The 14,613-nt window shown below is 41.2% G+C and overlaps 2 protein-coding genes across 2 annotated transcripts in view; one reads left to right on the top strand and one right to left on the bottom strand.

Moving 5' to 3' along the window:
* The window catches only part of cdh23 (cadherin-related 23), a 227,593-nt gene that overhangs the window by 73,090 nt on the left and 139,890 nt on the right, over positions 1-14,613 (bottom strand). Inside the window, exons 24-36 of the mRNA XM_042501637.1 lie at positions 14,365-14,517; positions 14,018-14,131; positions 13,204-13,352; positions 8,183-8,243; positions 7,517-7,665; positions 5,675-5,810; positions 4,651-5,039; positions 4,191-4,292; positions 4,042-4,044; positions 3,719-3,868; positions 2,256-2,384; positions 1,677-1,805; positions 1,266-1,493 (exon numbers count right to left, since the gene is read on the bottom strand). Coding sequence (XP_042357571.1) covers positions 1,266-1,493; positions 1,677-1,805; positions 2,256-2,384; positions 3,719-3,868; positions 4,042-4,044; positions 4,191-4,292; positions 4,651-5,039; positions 5,675-5,810; positions 7,517-7,665; positions 8,183-8,243; positions 13,204-13,352; positions 14,018-14,131; positions 14,365-14,517 — 1,892 coding nt within the window. The remainder of the gene's footprint in view (positions 1-1,265; positions 1,494-1,676; positions 1,806-2,255; positions 2,385-3,718; positions 3,869-4,041; positions 4,045-4,190; positions 4,293-4,650; positions 5,040-5,674; positions 5,811-7,516; positions 7,666-8,182; positions 8,244-13,203; positions 13,353-14,017; positions 14,132-14,364; positions 14,518-14,613) is intronic.
* Positions 10,266-12,391, top strand: LOC121954267 (uncharacterized protein C10orf105-like). The gene is made up of 2 exons (XM_042501640.1): positions 10,266-10,343; positions 11,866-12,391. Exon 2 carries the CDS (start codon positions 11,878-11,880, stop codon positions 12,373-12,375), a length of 498 nt encoding a protein of 165 aa, XP_042357574.1. The 5' UTR covers positions 10,266-10,343; positions 11,866-11,877; the 3' UTR covers positions 12,376-12,391.

The following is a 14,613-nucleotide window of genomic DNA, read 5'->3' as shown; positions in this document are numbered from 1 at the left end:
AGCTAGATGGGGGGGAGGGGATGCCCGTTGCTGGCCATTTCCTCTGTGCAGTTCTTTTTTCAGTCTTACATTATCTATTTTAATGGAGGATCTACACTATTCTAGGTTTGTACAGCCCATATGTCACTGTGACCAAGACAAGCAAAATTTAAAGTAAAAATGCAGGCTATATACAGTACAGCAACTCACACAACTGTCACATGGCAATGCGTGCACATGTGACACATACAGTACAAAACTCTGTGCAATAAACCCATTTTTAAAAGCCTTTTAAATGTTACAGACAGGAAAAGCAACAGCTCTCACCTTCCTCTTTTTGGAAATAAGACTTGTGGCTTTCCTGTTTACAAACTAAGGTGTTTCCTGTGTCTTAAACCAACCACTGTATGTAACCTGCTGTGCAGGCTATGAGAAGACAGGCCGTATTGTTTGATGTTTCACATCTGATTTGTACTTTATCTCAACTTAAAGATGGTATAAATGAGGCAAGCAGACAGCCAGGACCCCCCCCTATAACTACATCATTAAGTTTGTAGTACAACCACTGACCAAAGGAGGGCTCTGTAACAGGATGAGATGTAGAACCCCCCCAGTGACCACTCTCTGCCAACTTCAAATCACCATGAACAGATCAGATTAGATTTATACTACTTTGTGGAGGTTACCGCATAATCGTGCAGTTCTGTTCTGTTTTTCATGGTAATATGTAGCCTGAATGTAATAATGTTACTTGATTTAACAACAATTTTTTGGGAATTTGACCCGTTAACACCAGGATCAACATCAGTTCCTTTTGAAAACACTTGAAAAAACATCATGAGCAACTAAACAAGAAATGTCCCGTAAATTGCCAAATAAATAATGACCTAAAAATTAGCTGTATAATGTGTTGTTAGCTATAATTCTTATAATTATATATTTAAACTTTTGTTACATAATTTTTTTTTGTTATTAGCATTTTAAGTATATTTCTTGTTTTTGTTTTAAACATTTGTTTGTTTGTTTCTTTGTACGTGCATATTTTCAGGTAATTTCCTGTTAACTTTTTATTCATTTCTTGACAATTTTTGGAACATTCCTTCTGTAGCCACTAATTGCATTCTTACAATGCTTTTGAAAGTAATCAAGCCTATTTGCTCAGGCTTCAAAGGGTTAATATTAGACGAGAAGCACTTTTTTTGTACTTTGTCTTATATGTCTTTGTCTTATATATGTGTATATGTTATATGTTGTCCTTGTTGTGGCTGCTGTTGCTTGTATCTTACCGACAGAGGTGGCGTGCCGTCATCTTCCACAGTGACAGTAAGTCGGTACTGTTGCTGGCGCTCTCGGTCAGGAGGGGCTGGCCGTGTCACCATCTCTCCGGTCACACGATCCATGCGAAAGGTCAGGTCCTGGTTTCCAGCAGTGATGTAGTAAAACAGCATGGCGTTGGGACCGATGTCTTGGTCAGTAGCTACCACGCGGAGCACTGATGTACCTCCTCCTACATTCTACAATTTACATCATAAAAGAAGCATAATTGATTGTCTACAGTAGAAAAACACAAACTTGTGAAAACTGAAAATCATCAGTTATAAAAGTACTTGACATTGTTCAGCATCAAATGCAAATTTACACACATGCACATTCAAAGCCAAAATTAACATCATGCTCCATGTGATTTGCATTCCTACCTCACTTATGCTGACGTTGTAGCCCCGCTGGCTTTCAATAACAGGCGGGTTGTCATTGACGTCCAGGATGTTGATGGTGAGGGAGAGGTCTGTGTGTCTAGGAGGTGAGCCATTGTCAATGGCACGCACCTGTGGCAACACACCCATGCAGTGGTGGATACTAGTAAGTCTGACCGTGTATTTGGACAGTTGTCATAAATACTTAAAGGAAAAAGATTAAGTATGTGCATGTCTTCTTCTGTGCTTCATTCAGTGTTGGTACTTCTGTGCACTCTTGTGTTTTGTGCTTTATCTGAGGTGAAAACACTGACATCTGAGGTTGACATAATATTTCGATCTGATCAGATCAGTTCAAAATCTAATAAAATGGTCACACAGCATTTGTAACGTCCACAACTGAGTATGGTGTCAAAAACAGTCCGTTTATTTTTAGACGAATCAAGCGTAACAAGGAATCAGTTCACATTTAGGCTGACAGTATACAGCAAGTCAAGGCTGCAGCATAATTGTAAAATGTCTACATGGCCATATAGATTTGTAGTGAAAGATGTCATGACTACATGTAAAATGGTGCCTGACCTTCAGTAGGTAGCGGTCCACTGACTCTCTATCCAGAGGAGCATTAACGTAAACCTCCCCATACGTGTGGTTCACTGTTTTGATCTGGAACACATCCTCCATGTTGCCTGCCACCAGAGTGAAGTTGACCTGGGAGAGAGTAAGGAGTCAGAGAGAGATGAAGAGAAAGTGGGAGAAATGGAAAGACAGTGAAAGAAAAAAAAAGAAGAAAAAATCACGTTAACAACAGCTTAGGTTAAGTCAGAAATGTATAAATAGTTTAATAGTTGCATTTGTCTGTGCAGGTTTTAAATCTTAAATGAATCATAGAATATGCCAAAAAATACATGGGGAGTGCAACAGGGCACCCCATGGAGTAAATCAGATCTCATGCTGTTGTTTCAGCAGTCTCCAGCATGTATTGTGGGAAATAGTAAGAAGAAAAATGTGGTGCTTATCTTCTAGAAAACTGTTCTTGGAACTGTGTGTGAGTACACTGAGAGCCAGCACAAACTGGAGTCAAATTCCTTGTATACGTTAACATACTTGACCAATATAGCTGATTCTGATCCTGGTAATCTCTCTTTCATTCCCCATTTTGAAATTTAGTGTAATTTCCACCAGAGAAACATGTTTATGTTTTGTGCTGAAAAGTCATGTTGTTTAGAACTGTAAAGCAGTGTAGAAGATTTCCTTTCAACCACAAGGTAAAACGTGTTGTTAAAGCCGGTCTTCTCTGTAATGGTCTCTTGTAATTGCAGTAATAAAGTTTAAGCTCAGTTCAGACAAGAGATTTAAGAGGAGCTCAAACTTGTAACTACTTGCAATGTGTTGGTCTGCAGCATTCTGAAAAACTACCAGTTTTCACCAATGCAACTAGAAGAGCAACGACTCGCTGTATTTCGTTCGAATGTGCGGCTTTTTAGGTACAAGCAACAACTGAAGAGTATTTGGGTTTTTTTGAGTATGTGTGTATGACCCTCAGTCCAAAACCGACACACCAGGAGAATGAAGAATGATGTACATGTCAGCAGCCACGGAGACATAAATGTGACAAACATGGGTGTGGCCGTGACTGAGGGCTGTCAGAGAATGCCACAGCAAGCAAACGCACCGTCTGCTGACAGTTTGTAATTGACTCGATCAGCTGTCTCATCTACAAGCTGATTGGCTGTTGAAACATATGATGTCCCTTATGTTCTAAAACCACTTGAGTTGGCAAGCTGAGTCACAGATGACACCATCAGTCGGCCTAAATTGAGCCGAGACTGGCTACTTCACACCACTGTAACTTTTCCTTCCAATGTTCTAAAATGGTTTTGTTTTGTTGCATTTCTCTGGTCTGTGCTCGGCTTAACTCTGCAACATTATCTGGATAAATATTGATTGATGTTCAAGTGCCACATGAGATCTTTTTATATTAATTGGAGATTTTTTTAATATGTCCGTCTCCATGTATTTCCAGCTTTCTTCATTATCCTCACCAGTCCATTTAATCCAGAGTCTCTGTCCCTTCCCAGCACAACTGCCACTTTTTTCCCCATGGGTGTGTTCTCTGGGATGTCCACTGAAGTATCAGATGTGATGTCAAACTCCGGACTGTTGTCATTCTCATCCAGAATGGTAATTGAAACCTGTCAAATGGTGTGATCAAATATAAGCTCCACAATTTGCCAAATCAATGAAATACTTACCTTTGAGTCTACTCAAATAATCAGAACCTAAAAAGACAACACACTGCAGATAATAATTACATTTCATATTGCTTACCATACTCTGACTAACGTAAAAGAACAGTGAGGCTTACCTTCTGCACTTCCAATGAGAGATGCAATGAATAAAAGAAGAATGCCATTAGGTTTTCTACAACAGAATAGACATGACACATGCTGTAATAAACTACATATTGAACACAAAAAAACAAGATAAAATAAGACAATTCAGAATGGAGCATACCACAGTGGAGTCCCTTTTAGGTCCTCCATCATCAGCTACCACAGTCAAGGTGTACATGTCCCCCATCTCTCTGTCCAGCAAGCCTGTCACTGTGATACGACCCTGAAACATCACACACTTCAGCATACATCTCTGCTTTCATAAAGACTCCACACAAGATACAAATGTGACAAGGACAGACACTAACAAGTATCATAAAAATCAACAGAAAAAAAATCCCCATTTCCCATCTATCAAAGGAATCAAATGACTTCAAAGCAAACAAGCTCTTTGATCAGCGTACAGTCATGCAGCAACAAGCTTAAATCACAGAGGACGAGGTGTTATTGAATCACTGCGGTAAAGGGATGATGCACATTTGACAGAGGGTGGGTGTCGTCTTTGAAGTGTACAAAAAAAGAGACATATGTACATAGTGTTCATATCGCCGGTGACCTTTTCCCACTGCGCCCCTTCTCACCGTGACGCTGTCTATCTTGAAGAGGGCCAGAGCTGCGGGCGACGTATCAGGGTCGAAGCGGTAAGTCAACTGATTCAAGTTGTCAGCTGACTGGGCCTGCACCTGGACCACCTCCGTCCCAGTGGCGATGTTCTCACGGAGCGAAGCCTCGTAACCGGCGGAGAAGAAGGCCACGGCCTCGTCCAGCTCATTAAGTAGCGTGACGTAGACAGTGCAGAAGCCTTGGTGGAAAGGTGGAGCCTGGTCAGTGGCCGAGATGTTCATCAGATAGGTGGTCTTGGTCTCGTAGTCCAGGTAGTCCACTGTGGTTACCAGGCCAGTGCTCACATCCACCTCGAATTTGCGGTCTGAACCGGACACAAGGGCATAAGCGACGGCTCCACCATCACCTTAGTAGGAGGAAGAGGGATGGTTGGTACAGAAAAATTTACAATAACAAACTTTAAGAGCTTAAAATAGTTACTAGGATAATTACTGTAACTTGGAAACCTTATAACAATGTTGCTATAGTTACAACATGAAAACAGCACCCTCCTTTCTGTGTATTATTTAACACTGTCCACACTGTTCTGTTGCAGAGTTTATTATAGCTTCAGGCCTGCTCTAAAGTTTTGGAAAATTTATGTCACAGCACCCGATGCGTCATAAGGTGTCCAGGAAACACTTTACACCACGGGAAGTGAATAGAGGAAGTCTGTACTGTGGAGCAGAAGTAAAGTTTTAAATCCCAGTTCCAGTTATTGCAATTTTTTCTGTTTGTGTCCTTGTGATATAACATGGTAAAAATGTTGTTAAGAGGTTTGATATTCCCTTTTGGAGTGGCACCCACTAGTGTCAGGGTTAGTGACCTGCAAACATCTTGTGCCACGTCTGCAAAGCAGAAGTGGGAAGTTTAAAGCCACAGTCAGCAAAATGTCTCTTTCTGTTTTATAGTGTGAGGATAACAACCCGATACTAAACAACAAGAACTGACGTCAAAGTCTGCTCCTGTGCATGATTGTGATAGATCTGAGACTGGACTCACCGCTGTCAGGGTCTGTGGCACGCACCACAATCACAGAGGTGCCAACGCCAGCGGTCTCCCTTAGGCCCAAACGGTTGTATTGTTGTTGGGTGAACACTGGCACCTCGTCATTGGCATCGTCCACATATATGATCACCTGCAGGGGAAGACGTTTGCGGCACATCAACTACATATATCATCTTTGAGGACAGCTTTTACTCTTTAGGAAAGGGGCTTGAATTTTTTTTAATCTATTTTGCCTGGTGCACTCTAGAACACTTTCAGATCTTAACTGATTTTAAAAACGTAGGGCAGCAAAGACATTATGTCAAATTTAACCACTTTTTTTTATATTTTAATCATAAGAACACACTGACCAGATGATTATTCAAGATGCAGGACTGCACACTCATACTTAACAATTTCAAACTGGTGATCCCAGCAACTTGGGAAAAGTCACATGATCAAACGTGACTTCAGATAAAAAACAAACATGGATGCAGACTATGATCGTCAGCTAGATGCAAATGTATGTGCCATTTTTTTGTATAAAAAAAACAAAACAAAAAAGAGACAAAAAACTGTGTATGAAGTAAATGATAGCTGAGAAGACTAACCAGCATATCTTTAACATTTTGCAGCATAAATTTGAAGTGAGTTAAAAAAGTTAATAATAGGGCTTATGCAAGCTACTTATGCTAAGTAGTATGAACAACATTGTGTTCTACATAGATTGTGTAAAAGATCTAACCACATTTCACCCTTTGGTTTGTGACACCATAGTGGTTATGTGTACTATTTTGAAGCCTCAAGCTTAGCATTTGGGCCGTCACCATTGTTTTGGAGCCAGAAGTGACCACATTTGGATGAGGGTGTGGAGCAGCGGAGGAGCAAAGGGGTGGATCTGACTGAGAATCCAAGGAATCCACCCTGCCAGCAACTGGATAGCCAAACCCTAGGGTATACCCTGCTTTATCTTTTTTTTATTCTAAATTGGAATGTAATTTACGAAATGAACACCAATCTACATTAAACAAGACTTGAAACTAGAAGCTGAGACCATGAACTCATTGGGAAAATGTTTACCGAAGAAGAAATCAAGTGAGTAGTGTTTTTTTCACATATACACCTATGAAACCCCACTTACTTTTTTTGCAACCAGTGGAGTCGCCCCCTACTGGCCATTATTTGAAATGCAGGTTTTTAAACACTTCCATACTGGCTTCAGACCAGGAGATAACCCCTCGGTTTTACGTAAGTACACAACATCTGGTTAGTCGCACTTCTCGGTCAGCTCGCTCTCATTGGCTATTGTGGATTTCTGCTCAATATTCCATCTCTGTTTCTTTCAAATAACATGATTTCAAGTTGTAAATATCAAACTTATGATATTTAGGATTTGATCACTGGGAGATCCATTTGGTAACATTAAGATTATGTCTGTAAAGCCCTCTCATACTTCACTATTATTTGGCCAGCCTTGAATTGGGAACACCCCCGCAATTGTCTGTAGAGGCAAAAAGGACCTAAATCTGCCCAATTATCCTCTTGTGAAGCACCAGCACTTGATTATGAGACCACAGACATTAAGATGACATATCTGCATCCCACTTAAAGAGGCTTGATCCTCTGAAGTCCACATTTGTACACAAAATATATCATGAGGGTGTGACAAAGTTGTCCATTTTTAAACTCTTAACATACTGTCCTTTTAAAGCTATAAATCCTCAAGCTCTACAATAAAAAAGAATAAAATAATTCTACTTGTGTTATGCTACACATTTAGCATTAAGCAGTAGGATGAAACTTGAACATGTTACAGCATCTTCCCTATTCCCCTTCAGCTACCCTCCTCTTCCTCACCCTCACAGAGCTCCTCATGCTGCCCTCGTCACTGTTGTAGGCCTCCACCTCCAACACATGCGAGCTGCTGGTTTCTCTGTCCAGTGCCCTGAGGCCTCTTGTTACCAGCCCGGTCTGTCTGTCTATGCTGAACAGATTGTTGCTGTTGCCTGCATGCATTCATTCACAAACACGAGCAAACATACACACACACACACACACGGAGACAGAGGGAGAGAAAGGGAAAGTGAGCCAGAAAGAGAGTTTTACAGAAATGCACTTTTTTTTTTATCAAAACATTTAATTCTAGTCTACCAATTTGGTGAGATAATTTAAGAGACTTCCAATGCAAATTAACTTGTTTAAAGATCCTGTCATTACTGTTATTTTCACTGTCGCACGATCTGTCTTATACACGCTGACTGCTTCCAGCCAAGAGGAACTTCATTGGAAATGAGAGGAATTATCATACTAGCCCATCGGCAAAATTTGCCTTAAAAGTTTGAATCACTAAAATTCTTGAAACTTTTCCTTGAGATCTTGTTTGCATCCACTGGGAAAAAGACTGGATGAACAACACTTTCAAATTAATGATTCAATCTGGTGCATTTAGTCAATTTGTTTGTGACAAAGGATGCCATGTGTGAAGTCAGTCTGGGAGGAAAATCAAAGTACAGCAGCACTCACCAGTGAGGATCCTGTACAGAACTCGGCCATTCTCCCCCTGGTCTGCATCTGTAGCTTGGACCTGTTCAGACACACACAAGCAGAAAGTCCGTCTTAACTGCTGATACATACATTATCTTCAAGAGGACACCAAACACAACCAAATCTATGCAACTCTGTCTACTAGAAACTTCTTTCTTAATTGTGCTGCTGTAGCACATCATCTCTGCCTGGATTATGTTTTTGAAGGACCTTGACTTGAATTTCTGGTTCACATCCAGACCCTTGTCTTTGGTTTGGGCAACAAGTGCACTTTGGTCATGCTAGCCTCTCAGTAAGGGGGGGGGGGGGGGGGGGGGGGGGGGGGGGGATAACCTCTAAAGTTAGGCTAAAGTTTGGTGATGGAAAAACACCATGGTCACTTCACAGGGTTCCCTTGACCTCTGACCTCAAGATTTCTGAATGAAAATGGATTCTATTCCGTGAGTCTCCCCTTCACAGACATACCCACTTTGTGCTAGTCCTATGCAGTTTTTTTTGCTGTCATTTCATTCCTAATCAAGACAATTTGGGGAAGAACTGCTTTACCTTGTCAATATGGACTTCATAACTGTTTTGTAATGAAAAATAATTTAATTTAAAAAAACATGATTAAAAAATATGACTAATCATGATTAACTATTAAAATTCTATGATTAATCATGACTTAAAAAATTAATTCCTATTAGCAACATTTTGTCTTTATGGTAATAGGAAATGCAATTTGCTCTGCATTATCTTTCCCTGATAAACATTTTTGCTGTATTAAATTACTTGTATATAAGCTAATTTCTAGGAGACAGAGGAGATCAAAAATATAAAACAAAAACCATTCTGTTACACACAAGGTGGAGCAATAGCATAAACCTCCATTTACAACTGGTACCACTTCAAAGTTAAGATTTTGTTTTTTCATTTTGCAGTCTAAAAATGGAGATTGCAAAAATACGCATATCATTTTGTAAAAACTGAGTCTTTGGATTTAGCAACCAGTGAGTCTGTTGCTTAGTTTTATGAGCTCTGTACTGGGTTTCTCCCCTGAAAGTCCCATGATAGGAAAAAAACATTTTTACTGATTCAATGGTTTCTACAAACAGATGGACAAATCTGTATTTTTTTCCCTCATTTACCACACATCCAATGGTGCCCAGTGTCTTGTTGCCACAACAACCCCAACATAGCTTGGCAGTAAGTCTGTAATGGCAGGACTTCTCTCTCTCTCTCTCTCTCTCCGAGAAAGGCAAAGTGCCAGAAGCAACCAAAAACCCAAACCCAGCGCAGACAGCATGGCTCCACAGCGTACACAGATAAATAGTAGAGCATGCTGGGCTGCTGGTGAATGGGCCATGTCATAAGACTGACTTCTGAATCCAGAGAGGCTCAGAGCTGCTGGCACTGGATGAGGCTGACTCCATGTCACACCCCGTTCCTCTGTGGATGTGTCAAACCCTGTGGAGGTGCCTACAAAGTGCATATTCAATCGCACACAGAGACACACACTCAAGGCACTCAAGCACATGTACATGCACTCAGGTACGCACAGATACACACACTCTCACAGTCTCTCACTCTCTTGCCCTGTGTGTCCTCCTTTGCTCTCTCTCGCTCTCCCTGTGAAGAGGGGCCCAACTTCAGTCTCATTAGCTTTATAAAGAGATGTGGAGAGAAGAGGAGAAAGAGGAGGAGAGGGGAGGGGGAGACGGGAGAAAAAAGAGGCTGGGGGGTCAGATTGGTGAGTGATGAATAGGGTATTACACAGCGGACTGCACCACTTAGGCCATTAAAGGGGGTGTATAAAGTGTAAGACTACATTGCAGAGCCAGATGTTGTAAGTGTAAGCATGAGGAGTATAACCACTGAGAGATTATTCACTAAGCCTCCGCATGGCTCAGAAAACACACCATTGTCTTTGGCTCCCTGGGATTAAAACAACAGTGAGATATTTTAATGGGAATGCTGCTACCCATATTTTACCCCCTTTCCCTCTTTGGTTGCCCTCTTCCTCCCCAGCGTTTTCCCTTCTGTCTCTGGGAAAGCAGCAGTTTAAGGGGGGAAAACAAGTGCGTGGAGCCAAGAAACAGGTCTGACCTCTGTTACTGGAACTAAGCAAGGTGCTGTTTTAAAGAGTCTCTAAAGTGTTGGTGTGAGTATAAATTTTTGATTTGGGTTTTTTTTATAACAAATTCCTAAAGGTTCAGTCAGAAGAAAACTTAATTCCAAAGCATTTTAAAGATAAACATACTGTATTACAATTCTTACATATCTTAAAGTCTCAAGATTACCAACAATGTCATAATAATGTTTCTTTCAATTCATATTTTATTTCTGCTCTGGGATCTTCCGAAATTAAACTCCTAAAATTCACATTTTGACATGTGAGCTGCTTGACATGTGCTTGCACATTGTCTACGGGAGTGTGGAGACTTTTGTATGCATTTTAGTTTAGTAGTAGTGGCATGATAAGGACTTATCTTGTAGGAAGATTTGAATTTTAGCAAAGACAGGCTGCATATCTGACATCTACAATTTTTTTCTGTGCTCCCCATTCATATTTTCTTCCAGGATGTAGATAATACTGAGAAAATATGGCAAAAAATACTATGAATCACAGGGCAATCAGGAGGCTACAAAAGGTAGAAGAAATCTATAAGCATTTGAAAGTAAGTTATTAACAGAACTTGAGAGCCCACAATTGGTCAAACTTTAAAAAAAAGTGACAAAGTTCGATAAAATGTGTGGGTGAAGAAGTTTTGAAATGACAGTTTCTAAATTAGCTGAGTAGTCAGATCTGAAGGAGCAACAATGTGAGGTGATCGAGAGGGAGAGTACCTTACAGCTAAGCTGCCAAGCTTAAGAGCAGTGTGCCTAATCATGAATCTGTGCAGCACGGTCTACAGTATGTGTGGGTGAGAAAGAAAGTTTGTGTTTGAATAGCTGTGTGTGTGTGTGTGTGTGTGTGGCATATGTGCTTGGAGGCGCTGACTAATGAACTGACTCTCTAACGAGCCATCCTGCTCCAGTGGCCTTTTCACAGCTTTCCTGGCATTTGGTCTTAAAAATAATTTCACGTCCCAATGTGTTTCCCTTAAACCGATAAGCCATGCTTTGTCTCCGCTGAATTAAGGACGATGACATTTACAAATGTTACTATGTTGAAGATGGGGGCGCGCAGAATGAGGGGGGGATAATTGGAGACCAGGGTAGAAGAGGTGGGTGCCTTGCATTTTACAAGGGGCATTTTAATAAACCCAATTTGTTTTACACTGAGGAAAGCCTGTCAAGCATTGACTGTTTTGTAGTCCTTGATTTAATAGCTACATAATTGCCGCAAATGCCAAACACTCACCACATCTGCATGTGCATGCAGCCGTTTCTCTGTATATTTGTGCATGTGTGTGTGTATGTGTGTACGTTTATTAGAAGCCCTTGAGTGTGTGATCCCAATAAAGTGAAAATAAACCTACTCAGCTTGGTTAAGCTTGGCTAGTAAGGCAGAGAGCTGCAGTGGCACTTTCACACACACACACACACACACACACACACACACACACACACACACACAAACAAACAAACACAAACACAGCCACACACACACATGTGCAAACAAACACACATACACCATCCTGACACAGACCTCCTATCTAATGCTGTTTTTTATCATTTAGGTCCAAGAGAAAATGAACACCACGGAAACAGCCTCCAACTTCACCTTTACATCCAGCACAGAAAATGCCACTCTGTCCAGCTTTACAACCACCACCCTCTCTCCCACCATCCCACAGCCTCCATCCTACTCCTCAGACATCCATGACCCAGAATTCACCATCATGGTGGTGCTGGGCTTGTCACTGCTGCTGGCAGGGTTAGCAGCCTTCCTGGCAGTGTGCCGGCCCTCGGAACAAGACGAGGACTCTGAGGCGAGCTGCAGCCCGGGGGAGAGCTTGACCCGCGGAAGAAACCATTCCAGTGAGCCTCAGCTCAAGGTTTGGAGGAGGCTGGGCTCGTATCGGCGTTCGTACAACATCTCCTTCAGACGGCCGCACCATCGCCGGCCGTATGAGCGCGAGAGCTCACATTTGTCCCGGTCTCCAGCCAGACAGACACCACAGCCAGAAGCCAGTGCAGAGCCCCATCTCACTATGCCTTGTTTATTTGACTATGTCACTGAAATCTGACTCGAGGATAGAATGAAGGCTGACTGACTGCTCCCAAAAAACAAGTGATAAGCTGTATATCTCATGGCTGGTGCTATGAACACCACTAACAGCAGATGCAGCTGAAGAATACATGAAAATAATGGTCAGTTTGTTTTAACATACTTTGAATGCTTGGTGGATGAGGTCTGCAAGTGCTTAAAAACTCAGCAATCGAAAAAATCAATATAGCAGAGCTTACACATTTTGTGACTGCTGTAAAGCTGTTAGACATTTTCAGGACATTTTCAAACTAAATATTTAGACATAAAAATGATTTAACAATGACTCAATTTGATCAAATCGAATTTGAACAGAATTTGAGTATGAATTTGATACATTGTCAAATCTCAAATTCTGCAAAGAAAGACATTCTGATTTAATTTACTTTTTTCCCAAAGTGTATAAGAGCAACTACACAGAAACAGTAAATGATAATTTTACACAAAAAATGTACAGCAAGGTGCCGCAAGACTCCTAATTTTAAGGCCAAACTTAAAAATATAACATATTACATTCAAAGTGTGGGTACAAATATGATTCCTCTGCTTCACGCTGATAATTGCTCTGTTGCAAAAACCCCATCCCTCTGGTAATTCATGTGTATTAAGACAAATATAAGGAATAATTTCATGCAGGTCTCAAACATGATCAGCTACCAACACTGACAAGACAACCTGAGCCAAAAAGAGACTACTCTGACTGATTCTTTGTGTTTTGTGATTGCTACATTATGAAATAAAATTTAAGTTTGACTGCTGAAAGTGCAGTTTGTTACTGGATGTGTTCAGCAGTGTTTGTGTTTTTTACCTGGAGGATGCTGGTTCCTCGGGGCACACTCTCAAGTATGCTGGTCTCATAGCTGTTTTGTAGGAAGATAGGTCTGTTGTCGTTAACATCCTGCACCTCGACAAATACAGTGGCTGTGCCTGTCCTCCGGCTGCCCGCTGGACCGTTGTCTATGTGCAGCAACAGACACATTCACAAACACATCAGCTGAAGTCATTCAGGTTAATGCTGATTTTAGGGTTGATGCCAAGAAAACTTCATGGCTGTTCATCTAACAAGCTGAGGCCATAAATAAAAAAGCATATTATTACAATATATGCAAAATAGAGCTGGTTCTGTGTTAATATGTTACTTTAAACAATCCAATAATCTTCAAAAAATGAAGCAGAAACTAAAAATAGCTTGTTATAATGAAGTAAGGCTGTTACATTGTTGGCTCATCAAAACTTGGGTCATTTTCAGTTGATTGTGAGTTAGAACAATAATTCAGTTCTCTTGCACAGCTTTACATTATCTCTGCCTCCTCTCTCCTCTCTGTGTCTCTGGCCCCCTCAGCAGATAAGCCACCCCGAGTCAATGGTTTCCAAAACAGGAAAACCTCAGTTTTTGTTCTTCCTTTTCAAATAGGAACAAAGGCAGTTGAGCAATACTCTGAAATCACTGCAGATGTGCAGGCATCGCCTTTTTTCATCACTGTAGTTCACGAGTAGAAAGGATCAGCTTTGAAGATCACAAACAAAACAAGTCCTATTAGAACAAATACAAACACAGGATGTGTAAAAATGAGGATGATAAAAGATGATAATGTTTTTCTGTCATTATAGAAATGACACACCTATAGCTTCTACAACCAGAGTGTATGCTGCTTGGGTCTCTCTGTCGAGGCGGACCACAGTCCGAACAACTCCATCTCTGAAGCCCACGCTGAATTTACCATCCTGATTACCACCTAAAAATACAAAACACAAACACATTTCCAAATTAATTTAGAGAATACTAGCATAAATAAACACTCAAATACAGCACAGCTATAATACTGAAAGAAGCATGCTCACCTTGTACACAAACTCACACAGAGACGGATGGATGGACAAAGGGTACCATACGTGCACATAGTCCCCATATCTGTACAACACCATAGCCCACAGACACACAAAAACAACTCCCACTGTGACCTCTGACCTGTGATGAAGTAGCTAAGTTCGGCGTTGAGGCCGGCGTCGTTGTCTGTGCAGCTGAGGCGCGCTACAATGTGGTCTCTAGGGACACTCTCCTTCAGGGACACATTGTACACGCGAGGGTTGAAGGTGGGCGTCTCATCATTTACATCCAGAACTGACCCATGCACACAAACACACAGACAGAAAGACGTGAGGACACACAGATAGATGTACATGACGACAAATAAGGCAGCAGGGTGGTGCTGTGAGA

This window comes from Plectropomus leopardus, chromosome 15 (genome assembly GCF_008729295.1).
Source record: "Plectropomus leopardus isolate mb chromosome 15, YSFRI_Pleo_2.0, whole genome shotgun sequence".
NCBI classification, from domain to species: domain Eukaryota; kingdom Metazoa; phylum Chordata; class Actinopteri; order Perciformes; family Serranidae; genus Plectropomus; species Plectropomus leopardus.
Note: the sequence above shows the minus strand (reverse complement) of the source record. Positions and strands in the feature narration are given on the sequence as shown.

What these genes read in the sequence shown, in the direction of transcription:
- LOC121954267 (XM_042501640.1), top strand. Translation starts at nt 11,878, where the DNA reads ATGAACACCACGGAAACAGCCTCCAACTTCACCTTTACATCCAGCACA.